Below are 15906 nucleotides of genomic sequence, written 5' to 3' on the forward strand. Positions count from 1 at the left end.
AGTAGTAGTTTAGAGACCATTGTGCCCAAATGCTTCCTTTTAAACATGAGGAAACCGGGCCCAGAGTGGTCAGTGGCTGTCCAGGTATCTCAAGGTTATTCATGGGCAGAGCTGGAGCTCAGATATATACTTCCCAGCTGGGTGATTCTTCTAACACAGGCAACCCCTAAGGAGTTTTGTAGTTTCTTAACATTGCAGCTGGCTTACTATGGAAGGTAAGCCGGACGCTCAGGGATGACCCACCCGGGTTCAGGAGTTGAGCTGTGCTTACATCAGACAACTAGCAAATAACATCATTTGTTCCTTTCCACAATATTTTATTGAGCACCTGCCATGGGTGAGGGCACGTGGCAATAGTACCATCTTATATTTTTATACTGCTCTATAGCTACTCACTTTCACATACTTGATCTTCTCGATGAAATTACTCAGGCATCATTGCCATGGGATTCAGAGAATTAAAAGTGACTCAGGTCAGGAACAGTTTTGTGAGAGGAGATGGGATTCAAGCTGGGACTCTTAACATTGAAATTTGTCAACGGATCATCAGACAATGTCTGTAGGATGGGAGGTAAGGGTCAGTATTACCAAGACCCCGTCACTGCCTTTAAAGACGAATCTGAAAAATATCTATTCTCAAGATGTATTTAATTCTTTGATGCAACTTGGCTTAAAATTTATCATTTTAGAATATACAGATACAGTTTCAACATCTACTGATTCCATTTGATGACTTACTAAAAAGGAAAAGAATATCTTTTATACTACTTTTCAAATTTTAGTTTATACTTCCCAAAAAACCACAGAATTCTTAGTAAAATCTTTATACAAAATTCTGCATTGCATTTTTGTTCATCTATATACTGTACATAAATTAGTTGAACTCCTAATGTCTTTGATCTGCCCACAGTTGGCAAGTTGAAAGTCTATCACTTCCATTACAAATATCATTTCTCAGATAAAATCATCAGCAAAGAAGGTGGTTTTCCATAACTGCTTAGCTGCTGTATAGGTTTCATAGGATTTTGTGCAATGCAATTATAAGATAAAATATTAGTAAGACAATGGAAACCATTACAGAATGAGAAAGTTCATCTTCAGAAAGATGAATCTTTAATTCAATGTCTTCTATTACCATCATGAGATTGCATACTCTTTTTTCAGTTACAGTTGACATTCAACATTATGTTATATTAGTTTCAGGTGTACAGCTTAGTGGTTAGACATTTATATAATTTACAAAGTGATAGCTTGATAAGTCCAGTACCCACTTGGCACTATACATAATTATAACAATATTATTGAATACAGTTCCTATGCTGTACTTCATAGTCCCCTGACTACATTGCAACTACTGATTTGTAGTTTCTAATCCCTTCACCTTTTTCACCCAGTCCCCCAACTCCTCTATCCTCTGGCAACCATCAGTTTGTTCTCTGTATCTATGAGTTTGTTTCTGTTTTGTTTGTTCATTTATTTGGTTCTTTAGATTCTACATATAAGTGAAATCATATGGTGTTTGTCTTTGTTTGACTTATTTCACTGAGCACAATACCCTGGAGATCCATTCATGTTGTCAGAAATGGAAATATTTCATTCTTTTCATGACCGTGTTCTATTCTATTGTATGGATGTGCCACATCTTCTTTATCCACTCATCTATCAATGGGCACTTAGGTTGCTTCCATGTCTTGACTATTGTAAGTAACTTTGCAATGACCATAGGGGTACATATATCTTTTCGAATTAGTGTTTTGGGTTTCTTTGGATAAATACCCAGAAATGGGATTGCTGGGTCATAAGGTAGTTCTGTTTTTAATTTTTGAGGTTGCACACTCTTTTTTGCAGTTGTTTTTATTGATTTCAGACAGAGAGGGAGAGAGAGAAACATCAATGATGAGGGAGAATCATTAATCGGCTGCCTCCTGCACACCTTCTACTGGAGATCAAGCCGGCAACCACAGCATATGCCATGACTGGGAATTGAACCAATAACCTTTTGGCTCATGGATCAACACTCAACCACTGAGCCATACAGGCAGCTCTAGGTGCACACTCTTCAAAGTGCATCTTCCTGGATTATGGGTTCGCTGATTTGGGAACCTGTGGCTTTCACAGTCATTTGTGAGCTTGTTTTACAGCTGGATGTAGCTTAGCAGAAAGGAGGTGAAGTCCTAGTATGTGCCATTACTCCCACATTCTAAAAAACTGCACATTGTGGGAAAGGGAGGTGCAAAAAGAAAATGGACTTAAAAACCAAAACTATTTGAATGCTGCTAAAGAAAAATCTCTCCTGACAAATGTTGTTTGAACAACTTGTACTGTTACTTCATTTTCTTATTACTAAGCTGAGAGAGCTGGTTTTACTTCTCTTGCTTCATTATATACCTCATAAATCTCCTAAATTGCTTTGAGATATTTTTAGACCACGATATGCCATAAGCAGTATTTTCAAGCATGCATCTTACTTAGTCAGCGTTTGGGCTTCCAAATAGTATATTTTATAGTCTTTGCTTTCTTCCTCACTCCTGGCCAGATAATGGAGTTGAGGGAATATGATAGGTTTTATTGATAATACAACTTTAAGGAATTCCTAATTAAATATTTTCTTCCTGTTTTAAAGCTAGATCTGAGGAGCAAAAGAAAGACCAAAAGAAGAAGAAAAAAATGTTGGTTATAATGTGACTCCAAGTTCTAAGGGGCTTGAGAAATGGCATTGGTAGAGAAGAGAATATAAAATAGCTCTTAGCCACTATGGTGAATGTGTGGCTCTCTTATCTTTTGCTTTGATTTCTTTTCTCAGATAAATAATTCAGTGTGTTTCAGAGCACTTCTTTCTTTTAACGCTCGGCCCTTTAGCTCTGCTCACATTAACATGGATGGAGGCTCTTCTCTTGGTGCTTGTCCATCTATTTCAGTGTCTACAGCCACTTAGGGTCCACGTCACTTCAGACTTCTTTACTCTGCAGTGTTATGATTTAGCACTGAAGCCACTGGCTCTAGGGGAAGCACGCTTATGCGGTGAGCTAGTTTTATGTCTTAATTCACACAGGCAGAGCTGAAAGTCTGTGTGCTAGCCCATTTATTTTAATTCATCAGTTATCCAGTAGCTCTTAAATCCCAATGTTGATTTGCAGACAAAGCCCCTGGCATTCAGGAATGTCCACATTCACTTGGGTGTTTTTAATTATCCTCATTCACTTAAACCCTAATGGCTTTAAAATAGAAAAGTGGGTAATTGCTACAGCCTAACCATAAAGGCTTTATAGAATTATAAAGACTTAATGGAATTATTTAAAAATATAACTACCGTTTATTGATCATGCATTATAAATCAAACACTATGCTAATTATTTTATAGATGGTAGTTTTATTAAATCTTTTAACAAACCTATGAGATGGAAATGATTTTATTCTATATATGTTACAGATGAGGAAATGAACACTTAGATTACGTAACTTAGTGAAGATGACATACACTTAAGAATAAAGCCAGGATATAAACCCAGTTCTAACAGCCAAGTCCAAATTCTGTAAAGCTAAACCATAGTTTCCATATTTGTCTTCTTAAAGTCAGCAAACCTTTTCTTTTTATTTATTGACTAGAGGCCTGGTGCACAAAATCTGTGCACTCGGGGAGGGGGGGGTCCCTCAGCCTGGCCTGCACCCTCTCGCAGTCTGGGAACCCTCGGGGGATGTCTGACTGATGGTGTAGGCCCGCTCCCCATGGGCCTACGCCATCAGTAGGACATCCTTAGCGCTGCTGTGGAAGCGGGAGAGGCTCCCACCATCACCACTTCACTCGCCAGCCATGAGCCTGGCTCAGGGCTTCTGACTGAGCGGTGCTCCCCCTGTGGGAGCACACTGACCACCAGGGGGAAGCTCCTGTGTTGAGCGTCTGCCCCCTTGTGGTCAGTGTGCATCATAGCGACTGGTCGTTCCATTGTTTGGTCAATTTGCATATTAGCCTTTTATTATGTAGGATTTTAGAGAGAGAGGAAGGAAGAGGGGAAGAGAGAGAAACATCGAGGGGAAAAAGAGACATTGATAGGTTGCTTCCTGCATGTACCCTGACTGGGATTGAACCCACAACCAGGAAAGGTGCCCTCATCGGAAATTGAACCAACAACCCTTTGGTGCATGAGATGATGCCCAGCCACCTGAGCCATACCGGCCAGGGCCAGAGAAGCCTTTCTTAAACCCAAAACAGAAATGCTCATGGGAGCCCAGTGTGCAAAACTGATAAATTACAACAAGAGAGTGTTGGGAGGCAGAGAGAGGGTGGAGGGAAGCTACCAGAAACACCTCACCCCCTGCCATGGCCATATCTGTAGGGGTCCATGGTCCCCTATAGCTCCACAAAGCATAGCTCAGAACCCCTGCTCTGGCCACACTGCTTTCCCTCAAGCAACTCAAGTCCTGAGACCTGCTGTCATAGTAGAGATTCCAGTGATCGGCACTGGAGAGGGGCAGGTTTTACAGACAGCCCTACAGGATTAATTATCAAACAGCCTCGTGCAGCGGTTAGGAACCCAGGCTCTTGTCAGATTTCCTGGGTTCAGTTTCTGGCTGTGGCACTCACAAGCTGAATGTCCTTGGGTAACATGCTTAAACAACGTGTCCTCTATTTCCCTCCCCTGTAGAGCGGAGTAATGGTAGCACCAATGTCACGGGGCTGTGGAGAGCTGCCGGGGTTCTTGTCCCAGCATCAAGAAGGGTTCAGCAAATCTGGAGAAGGCTGTGCATAGATTAAATAGGAGTCCAGAGACGAAGCATAATTTTGAAAGGCATTGGGGGTCAGAGGAGCCTAGCTGAAGGAGCTAAATTCTAAGTTCTTAGGTCTAAGGTCTCCTCATCCCAGGACCCCATGCTTTTCATTAACACAATTTGTCCTGAGGTGAGGCAGAGATATACACTTCAAAGGGTCAGGGTTTCATATACACAAGCATTGTCAGAATGGGGGAATTAGCCTATGGCTGTCCAGGTGTTTGGCCAGTAGGAGGCAATAACATGTAGATTAAGATGCCCTGAGCTCTCTGGCAGCCAAGCAATAATCCCTTTTCAGGTTTGGGGAAATGCCCTCAGCCATTCCCAGATGCAGCCCTGCTGAACATGCTGGAATTGGTTTCTGGCAGAGAGCATTCAGTGAATCCACATAAGCCAAGTGGTTAGGGCGGGGTCTGGCACAGAGGAAGTGCTCCAAGAACATCACCTGTATGTTATCCCTGGTCCTTCAGCATCAGAGCAGCTGAGGACCACCGGCCCTCCACCAGCAGGAACAGGCTGAGAAGCTATGCAAGAGACTGGCCCCGGGATTCTTTGTCAGCTTCCCTGTCTCACTCCATTAGGTTAACCCGTTCTGCCATAATGATTCTCTGGGTTTATTATGGATTAGGGTATCCAGTGTTAACATATTTTTTCATAAAAATGCATTTTATTCTCTATTATCAATTTTTTAAATGTTATTTATTTGGAAATTGCTTAATATTTTCTAGTAAATTTGACAACATAGATAGCGCTTTTATCATCTCAACTCCTCCAATGAATTAGAGCTGAAAATAGTGGACACTATAGGTAAATAAAGTGGGGGAAAAGGGAGGAAGGAAGAGGGGGAAGGAAGGAGGGGAGGTGGAAGGGAAAGAGAGAAAGGAAGAAGAGAGAGAGAGCCAGAGAGAGGGAGGGATGAAGGGAGGAAGAAAGTGGGAAAGCAAACAAGATAGAGAGAAGGAACCCTGTGCACTGATTCTATTCTTATTTGGATTATGGGTACTCACTCTGGTCAGGCGATAAAAATCACCATTCCCCGGACAGTTCCCAGTGAGAAGCCATGGGATACTTTGCAGACCAGTACTGTGTTCTAGGCTTCCTTTAGTTTGAGGCTCTGTGAGCATGTCTAAGTACATTTTTTAAAGATGGTGCCATCTTTTCCTAGATGACATGCAACTGTTTGACTTATTTTGGCTCAGTTGGGTTTGAAATCATTTACTTGCTTGTTCAAACAGATGTGACTGCACCCCAGGCTACATCGGCGAGCACTGTGACGTGGATTTCGACGACTGCCAGGATCACAAGTGTAAAAACGGGGCCCACTGCACGGACACAGTGAACGGCTATACGTGCATCTGCCCCGACGGTTACAGGTGCGAAGAGAAGTTCACATCTGTGTGGAGAGTTAGGGCTCACGGGATTCCGTGCACAGTGGCCATTCAGTAACACCTAATCAGCATGTTTCTCTTCTTTCCCTAGTGGCTTGTTCTGTGAATTTTCTCCGCCCATGGTCCTCCCTCGAACCAGCCCCTGTGACAATTTTGAGTGTCAGAATGGAGCTCAGTGCATCATCAGGATAAATGAGCCCGTATGCCAGTGTTTGCCTGGCTACCAGGGGGAGAAGTGTGAGAAGCTGGTTAGTGTGAATTTTGTAAACAAGGAGTCCTATCTTCAAATTCCTTCGGCCAAGGTTCGGCCTCAAACGAACATCTCACTTCAGGTAAGGTTCCCCCCACCAGCAAGAGCCGATCTCATCGAAAGCCAAATCCAGCTCTACAGCATAAACACGGTGGTGGTTTGGGAGTGATGTTATTTGTCACATAGACAGTTACAGGCCGCAGAACACAATAACAGACAGCACCCCCTGTGGGAAAGCGTCAGTCTTCTCGCCAACATTTATGTTTTTCTAAGCTAAGTGGGAACCGGGCATTTTTATTCATTACTTGTTTGAGAAAATCACACACACAGTAACAAAATATATATCTTTGTTTTGTGCTTGGGTAAAGGCTTTTTATTCATTTATCTTTATGACTGCAGTCCGGGCTCTACACTCTGCAAAATATCCAGCCAGCATCTTACAACTTTCCAACCGGAAACCTTTGAGAATAGACATGAAATTAACAAACAGATTTATTGCTAGTCTTTCCACCAAGTCACCTTTACCTCTGAGTCAGTGATTCAGTGCCCTGTAGACAAGGTCAGAGTAGATTAGAGGTAATACCTGTAGGTGACAGGGGGCAGGTTAGTTTTATCCAGTAAATAAAATATTTTATATGTTTTGAGTTCAAATGGTTTTAGCCTGTTTCTTATCAGTCCCACTCTGCATTTGGTTTACCTTGGCACCCAGGGAGGGGCGGGGCGTTCTTTAGAAGTCACGGGGAATGGGACCCCGGGAGGCAGCCAGGCCTTCTTCACGAAAAAGCCTGTCTCCCTGGCTGCCAGCAGAGCCACACTGATTGTTATGAGAAGTGCCCAGTGCTGTTTGGGCTTAGGTCCTAACTTTAACAGAACTGCTTCATTAAAAGCCAGAAAGCAGGGCAAAAAGAGAGATTTCCCTCTTCTCATGCCATCACTATGAAGAATTTGCTTCTTTATATGAAATATGAAAGTCGACCTTGCTCAGCGCAGTCGCATTTCACATATGCCATAAATACAGTCCATTACAGAAGCAGGGCGAGCAGGTGAGTGAAAAGCTGCAAGTGCAAGCACAGGCAGCGGTGTTTACTTAGGTGCATGTTATTGTTCTTTTTCAACAGAACAGAAACACCACCATTTTTATTCCTGATTAGACGTTATCATTCTCTGCTGAGAAAATATAGTTGATAGCTAAGGAGGAAAGCTTGATTTCCGTTAGATATTGTGCACTCTAATGCTGTGGAAAATATTTTCCAGCTTTAATTTCCCGAAGTGTAAATTAGGTATGTAAATTCCTTGTTTTTGCATATTTCATGGGACATGCATCTTGAAGCTTTGGCATTGCCCATATGTACAGGAAGAGTAAAAATATGTTTATGAATGTATTTTTAAAGTTCCTTAGGAATTTATTTGCAAGAAAGTAATTTAGACTAGGCCATCTTTCAAGTAATGATTTCAACGTACAGTATCGTATTTTCTCATAGCCATAAGGAAAACATAAAGCTTAGAAAAAAACCCTTCACTAAGCAGTCTTGTTTCTTTTTGATGAAATGTGTTTGGGTGACGACCCATCCTACTAACGGAAGTGTCCTCCCCCCTAGATCGCTACCGATGAAGACAGTGGGATCCTCCTGTACAAGGGGGACAAGGACCACATCGCTGTAGAGCTCTACCGGGGACGCGTGCGCGCCAGCTACGACACCGGCTCTCACCCGGCCTCTGCCATTTACAGGTGAAGATCTCTCAGTTACTGGGAAAGGTGAAAACTATTGTTTCATGAAGCACTGCTTCTCTGTTGTTTTGTAATGCGGAGGGGAGGGATCAGTTGGCTCCAGCAGACTCTGTGATGAGTGTGTTACCCATGGCATGAGTTGGATAATTGCGGGAAAGTCATATTATAGGACTACAGGTCTCCCCCGCTACCCAAGAGTAGAACCTTCCCACAAAACCCTTTGTAAACCGAAATGGAGTAAAGCAGAAAAGCCATTATCTTAGGACATATCTGCTAAAGGACGCACAAAATACACAGAGGTAGAGCACAGATATTCTCACAGGCAGTTCAAAGCTAGGGTGGCGGGATGCTGAGATTCTGGGTATGGGTCCTGGGAAGGAGCTTGAGGCTACCACAGTTGCTGCCCCGGGGCCTCACTGTCTCTACAGAGGCTCACTGAAAAACAAACGCTACTAGTACTTCCCTTTCTAAAAGAAAAGCTAAAGTGTCTTATCTTCCCATTCCTTCAGTCAGATTCCTTTCTTTTGGTTAGGAAAGCAGGTGCTAATGCAGTGTCTCTCTTAAAGTAAAGTGGAAGTAGAGTGAGCTTTTGAAAAGTGGGGAACACCTGTACTTACAAAGCTTGGTAGGGGTAGTATTTTGCCCTGGGGCTAGAAAGGAGGGCTGCTGCTCCCACCCATCTGCCTGTAGGAGTGAGAGGAGGCAGAGGCTATGGAAATACAGGACCAGAAAAGGGATGTGGAGAGGATTGCAGGGCAGGAGCTCTGACCTTCAGTGAAGTGAGCCCCCAAGGAAGGAACCAGGGTTTTAAATACACAACCTCACTCTCCTACCTCCCAACAATCTCCTGCCTGGTGCTTCCCTGTGGCCAAATCAGATGCCAGAAAACAATGAGCCCACTAGTCCCAGTAATGTAATGTAAGTCACACTGGAGCTTTCAGAGCCCGTAAAGATCTGTGGAGCATAGCTCTAGAGAAACAACTGCAGTAGAAACTCAGCACAGTGAGAAATATAAAGTTACTATTCATGCAACACATGTTTATTAAGCACCTACTGTGTGCTAGGCCCTGTTCCAAACTTTCAGGAACAAAACTCCTGCCCTTAGAGAGCTTTCATGTAATAAACCAATGGTTGCATAGAATTTATCATAGATAATTTTATCATTCATTTTGGAAGTCTTTTTTAAAATAATATAATGATATTGATGATGCATTGGCGACGTGAAAGGGAAGGTATTTATGAGGCAGAAGACTAACCTTCAGAGTCCCTCTGTCCTGTCTCAACACTAACTCTGTCATCCTGCAGAAAAGTTACCTAGTAAATTTCTTCACATGTAGAAACAGAGTAGTCACACATTTAGAGCAGGGTCATAACGCTATATGCAGTCTGTTTTCCTAGGCAGGTAATTTAAATGAACAAAACAGACCAATTGAAAGAAAAGAATATATTCTCATTCTGTTGCTTATATATATATATATATATATATATATATATATATATATATATATATATATATATGGTTATTGATTTCAGAGAGAAAAGGAGAGGGAGAAAGAGATAGAAATATCAATGATGAGCGATAATCATTGATCGGTTGCCTTCTGCACGCCCCCTACTGGGGATTGAGCCCACAACCCAACATATGCCCTGACCAGGAACTGAACCATGACCACAGGGTTCATAGGTCCATGATTAACCACTGAGCCATGCCCTGGGCATCATTTTGTTTCTCTTGAAGAGATCTAACGTTTAAGAGACCTATTCCTTTATTACAAACAGCTTGATGTTGGCAATGCAATAGGAGTGGTTGTGATGGGGTGAACCAAAAGCAAATCTTTGTCCAAACAGGACTAGGCTACATCTCCTCAGTTCTCCCTGAATCTGCCACATTTGCTACAACTCCAGCTTTTCCAACTAAAGGCAGAAATATGAAGTTTTTTAACTATAAAGTTTTCCCTCCTTTAAATATTGATTCAGATTATTCAGAATTTGTCATAGATAATTTAAATACCCTTTGATAATTTAAAATACCCTTTGTGGTGAACACAGTGCATCTGTAGGCCAAACAAGCTTGACAACTAATATGTGGGCATTGATTGGGACTAAGTAGAGATACTGGCCTGTATGTTGTTTGTGTTATTCATATATATATATATTCAATGTGTTTCAAAAGCCTTCATATCCTATTTAATCCTCCATAACAGTTCCAGGAAAGTCAATGCCAATTGTAGCCATGAATGGAATCCTTTTGGTGGTGAGCTAACCCATTTGGGAATATTTACATCATGGAAACAAACACATAATTATTGGTTTCCAAGTGAAATGAGATAGTTTCTCCATCTCCAAATGGTAATGAATTAGTCCCAACACTGAAGGTATTGATAGACCTTAAATCATATAGCCTCAATTTGATTCAGCCCATAAAAAGATTGCAGAATATTGATTTTGTGGTTCATTTTTGGGATTGATGTTTTTGTTTTATTCTATGCAGTGAAACAGTAGAATACTTTCAGAAACCATAATAAAGGCTCTTGAGGTTAGCTTATTAAAGCTAGTTCTCACAAAAATATGTATATTTAAAGCATTTCTAGATAAGTTGTAGAAACCAGGATAAGTTATATCCAAATGAGGAATTACTATAAAGAGCTTATTTTGAGTTTATGTTCATTACCATTTTTGCCTAACAAGCAATAGAGTACACCCTGTGGCATTTATAAATACCATTAATACCATGTGACTCATTTTACAATATGAATCAGAAGTCTAGGAAAAGCATCGTTTTTAACTAATGCTTGCTCTTCAGTTTATGGCACAACACTCAAGAAAAGTTATTACATTTTTTAAGGAAAAGAAAAGAAACAACAATTACCTGAAATTCAAATAGAGAGATGATAGTCTGACTGAATTGATTAATATGTATTACATGTAAACTAGAGGCCCTGTGCATAAAATTCGTGCACAGGTAGGTCCCTAGGCCTGGCCAGCGATCAGAGCCAATCGGGGTCTTCCGCTGCCGGCCGGGGCCTTCCTTCCCCAGTTGCTGGCTGCCAGCCAGGGCCTTCCTTCGTTCCATGCCACCCCCTGGTGGTCAGCGCATGTTATAGCAAGCGATCATATTCTTAGTTTCCCAGTCAAACTCCCAAGGGGACACTTTGCATATCAGCCTTTTATATATATATAAAGAGAGAGAGAGAGAGAGAGAGAGAGAGAGAGAGAGCGCGAGGGCCTAGTGGCCCGGTGCATGAAATTCAGGGGGGCTGTCCCTCAGCCCAACCTGCACCCTCTCCAATCTGGGACCCCCCTCAGGGGATGTCTGACTGCCAGTTTAGGCCCGATCACCCACATCCCTCTCACAATTCAGGACCACTGGCTTCTAACTGCTTGCCTTCCTGCCTGCCTGATTGCCCCTAACTGCTTCTGCTTGCCATCCTGATTGCCCCCTAACCACTCTCCTGCCGGCCTGATTGCCCACAACTGCCCTCCCCTGCCAGCCCGATTGACCCCAGCTGCCCTCCCCTGCTGGCCTGATCGCCCACAACTGCCCTCCCCTGCCACGACCCGCCTCCTCCACGCAAGGTGGCAGAGACGCCAGGACCAGCCTCCTCCATGCCGAGCAGAGCCGCAGGACCCCCAGGCCTCACTGTGCGGAGCGGCTGCCAGGCCCCACCTCCGCTGTGCACGTGGCCATCTTGTGGCAGCCATCTTGTGGCAGCGTCATGCACGAGGGCCACCTAGGCTTTTATTAGTATAGATATAATATGCATATATCAATTTTCCAATTTTTAATAGAAATTTGGTTTTGTATAATAGAGACCACAGGGAACAATTAAATTATTTTAACACCCTGGTATTTGACAGGTAAGAATCATAGTGCCTAAGATGTGTGTTCAGATCTAGACTTGGCCAATTACTAGGATATAAACTCAGGCAAGGTACATAATTTTCTGTACCTCAGAACTCATTTCTGTAAATAATGTAGCATCTTCCCTATAAGGTTTTTCTGAATATTGAATTGTAAACTCAACGCTGTCCTCACTCCCCATTTTCATTGTCTTCATTCTCATTTACCTAGTAGCAATACAGGAAAATTTTCCTGGTAGCTCTTTCTGGGGTGTAGCAGAGGAGTTAAAAGTGTACCCTCAATCCTTATACATTAACACTAGAAGTATAGCTTGTTTACAGTTTCTATGGAGAGCATTTTGAAAATATCTATCAAAATTACAACTGTATTTACTCTCTAACCTATAAAATCCCACTTCTGGAAATTGTTCCTACGAATATAGCTGAAGACATAGAAATAACATGTGTGTTGGGTAAGTTGCTGTGGCATTGGCTATAAAGACAAAGGTTAGGAAGCAACCTAGTTTTTATCTAAGTAAACTATGTACAGTACATTCACAAAATAGAATGCACTGTTAAAAAGAAAAGGAAGGGAGGGAGGGAGGGAATGAGGAGGTTCTCTATGTATTACATTGGAAGGTTTCCAAGGTCTATTGCTCAGTTCAAAGGGGATAAAAAAATTAAGGCAGAAACAGTGTCAAACATGGGTGAATTTTTGCATTTCTATCTCCATGTATTTGCATAGACAAACTAGGGAAGAGAGGAAACAGTTGGTTGGAAGCAAGACTTGTATGTGAAATACCATTCGATATCATTTGGGTTTTTGAACTATTTGAATGTTTGCTCAAACTGAAAATTCAAGTAATCAAAAGGAACAGGTGCTCTAAAGACAATGTGACTTAATTCCAGTCCCAGCTCTGCTGTCTGTTACCTGTGCATCTTGAGCATATGGCTTAAGCACTCTGGGCCTCACCTGGTAAATGGTGATAACCTATCAGAGTTCTGTCTTTGTGGGACTGTGGTAAGAATTTTATGATTTGATACATGTAAAATATTTAGAACAATGCATGCCAAATAGTAAAAATGATAGCTATTGGGATTATCATTTCGGAGTATCCAAAACTGGGTTCATTTCCTTTGCTTCACCCAAACCTGGGTCCCTGTCATGATCCTAACTTCACTGAGAGGCGGTACAAGCTTCCCGGGCATATATATATAGATGTAGTGGAGTTACTATTAATCTTTTTTTTTTTTCCTTCCTTTACCTTCAACTTGAAATTGGTCTCAAGTCTTAATTCTGCTCCTACTAATTTCTGGCATTTATCCAAATACTTCTAACCTTGCTCAGACAACTAGGATGTGAACTTTGATGAAAGGTATTCGTTCCCCATCTTTATAGCAAAACCCAGCAACAACCCTGTTGCTTACTACATATTTTGTTGAGTTAAATTAAATTTTCAAACTTGAATGTGTTTCCATGTTAGCTGACATTAGAAAAGTACACCACTTGCTGTTTGAATACGAGGTGTTTTTATGTATTCTTACCTTAGAGGATTTGTTCAGTTTTTTTTTTTAAAATATATTTTATTGATTTTTTACAGAGAGGAAGGGAGAGAGACAGAGAGTTAGAAACATCTATGAGAGAGAAACATCGATCAGCTGCCTCCTGCACATCTCCTACTGGGGATGTGCCCGCAACCCAGGTACATGCCCTTGACCGGAATCGAACCTGGGACCTTTCAGTCCGCAGGCCGACGCTCTATCCACTGAGCCAGACCGGTTTCGGCGGATTTGTTCAGTTTAAGTTCCGTTTAACTGTGTAATTTTATGTTGTAAAAGATGACTATGGTAAACTTTTCTTCAAATTGTGCGTTATTTAATGTGCTGTTGGAACATCGCACAAAGGAATGATTTTGTGCAACAGGTGCATCTTTGCAGTTGCATGGTTTCTTTTCAATGTTGATGGAAATGGATTTTATTTTAGTAAAATGAAATCTGACAAAATTAGGGGAACATAACCACATGTTAAGTTATTGTTTCTGTAGAGTAATTTTTGCTTTAAAAAGTTTCATTTTAGATGTCAGTTACTGTCTCAAATGAATCTGTATGAGAACCATTATCTCACAGAATTGTGTCTAGAGGGAATAGTTAACATTGCTTTAAGTGTGATTCAGAAAACCCAAGATATAGTGATTATTTCTTTCCCATTAGGACTAAAGTGGCATGCACGTTTCATCATTTTATTTCCTTTTCTTTTGTTGTTAATCCTCACTGGAGGATTTTTTTTTTCCCCCATTGATTTTAGAGAGAGTAGAAGGGAGGGGGAGAGGAGAGAGAAACAATGATACGATACGGGAGAGCCACATAAATTGATTGCCTCCCACATTCGTCCCAGCCAGGGTGGGGATCCTGCAACCCAGGTACATGTCCTTGACTTGTATAAGACCCACAATCCTTTGGTTCATGGGCCAACACTCTAACCACTGAGAAACACCAGCCAGGGCTCATTTTATTTTTTACATCTGATTTCAAAAGGTCATGGTTTCTTGTAGACACACTTACTGCTAACAGGGCCAGACATGCAGGCAGTGGTGTAGAGCAATTGTTTTCAAACAGTGTGCATCAGAATCACCTGAAAAGTATGTTAAAATGCATATTCCTGGGCTCCACCTCTAGCTCCTGACTCACATCTCAGATATGTTCCCCAGTTTTTGTTTCTCTAAGTTCCCAAGTGATACTCTCATCCAGGGACCATGATTTCAGAACCAATTTTATAAAAGCTCTGAATGTGCATCTCTTCTCATATCTGAGTTCCATGACATCATGCTTGATGTTGGCCTTGAAATCAGCCATGTGGAGAGTATTTCCACCACAGAAATCCCTAAATATCCAGGTTCTTTTTCTTGTTTCAGAGAGCTAGTCATAGGGGATATAGCTCAGTGGTAGAGCATTTGACTGCAGAGAGCTAGTCATTGACATTCACCAACATTAGATCCCTGCTGTCTAAGGGATCCAATCAGCAGAGATGACATGAACTGCCTAACTAGTGAATGAATGTAGAATATCACACGTAGCCTAATTTTTAAACTGCTTAGAGAATAGCATCAAAAAGGACTTGGCAATAGTGCCATGAATGAATAAGTGAATGAACAAATTAGTAAATGAATGAATGAGTGAATGAATGAATGAATGAATGAATGAATGAATGAATGAATGAATGACAGCCTAAACTTAAAACTACCATCAGCAGTAATCCCTTGGACAGAAACAGAGTAATTCATTTTTCTCTCAAGCAGGCTGATAATTTATTGCCTTTCACAGTGACTGTTGTCATCTCGATAGAAACTTTAAACATTTTAATAAAAATGGCATGCCTTGTTTTTTAGATTCAAATTAATGTCATTTTCCAAACCAGACAGCTTCTTTGAAAACATGGTCAACTTTTTAAAATCCAGGAAATCAAATAAATAGCTCACAGAAGCACAGGATTGTACCATGCATTCATTGGCTTCAGTAGTTAAGGAACACATACACCTTTAGGGGAATTTCCCCTCCGGCTCTTAGGCTTGGTTCAGTGCACAGCCTCTGAGTTAGGCAACTTACTGGCTTGGCTTAAAAAAATATAATAATATAATAATAATAATAATAATAATAATAATAAATAAATAAATAAATAAATTGGTTCTCATTGGAGAAACAGAATCAATATGGTCTTCTCATTTCCAAGATAAAACTTGGCCCTTCTCGATGTAACACGGGGGAAGACACCACTTTTTACCAACTTTATAACTTTGAACAGGTTACTGCACCTCTGTGTACTTACATTTTCTCATCTGAGCAATTGGAATTAGATCTGTTTTTCATGTGTGATTGGGAGAATTGTAAGCAATGAGTGCAAAGCTCCTAGTGTAGTGATAGGCACATAGTAGGTG

General features: G+C 41.3%; 1 protein-coding gene across 5 annotated transcripts in view; it reads left to right on the top strand.

The window, feature by feature from the left end:
* Positions 1-15906, top strand: part of SLIT2 (slit guidance ligand 2) — a 361217-nt gene that overhangs the window by 315898 nt on the left and 29413 nt on the right. For 4 of the 5 annotated variants that reach the window (XM_036330006.1, XM_036330014.1, XM_036330022.1 and 1 more), the window contains 3 exons: positions 6003-6140; positions 6247-6487; positions 8004-8134. In XM_036330006.1, coding sequence (XP_036185899.1) covers positions 6003-6140; positions 6247-6487; positions 8004-8134 — 510 coding nt within the window. Of the gene's footprint in view, positions 1-6002; positions 6141-6246; positions 6488-8003; positions 8162-15906 lie in introns of all 5 variants that reach the window. The other variant, XM_036330039.1, reaches the window with a different exon arrangement.

This window comes from Myotis myotis, unplaced genomic scaffold, assembly GCF_014108235.1.
Source record: "Myotis myotis isolate mMyoMyo1 unplaced genomic scaffold, mMyoMyo1.p scaffold_m19_p_1, whole genome shotgun sequence".
Lineage (NCBI taxonomy): Eukaryota > Metazoa > Chordata > Mammalia > Chiroptera > Vespertilionidae > Myotis > Myotis myotis.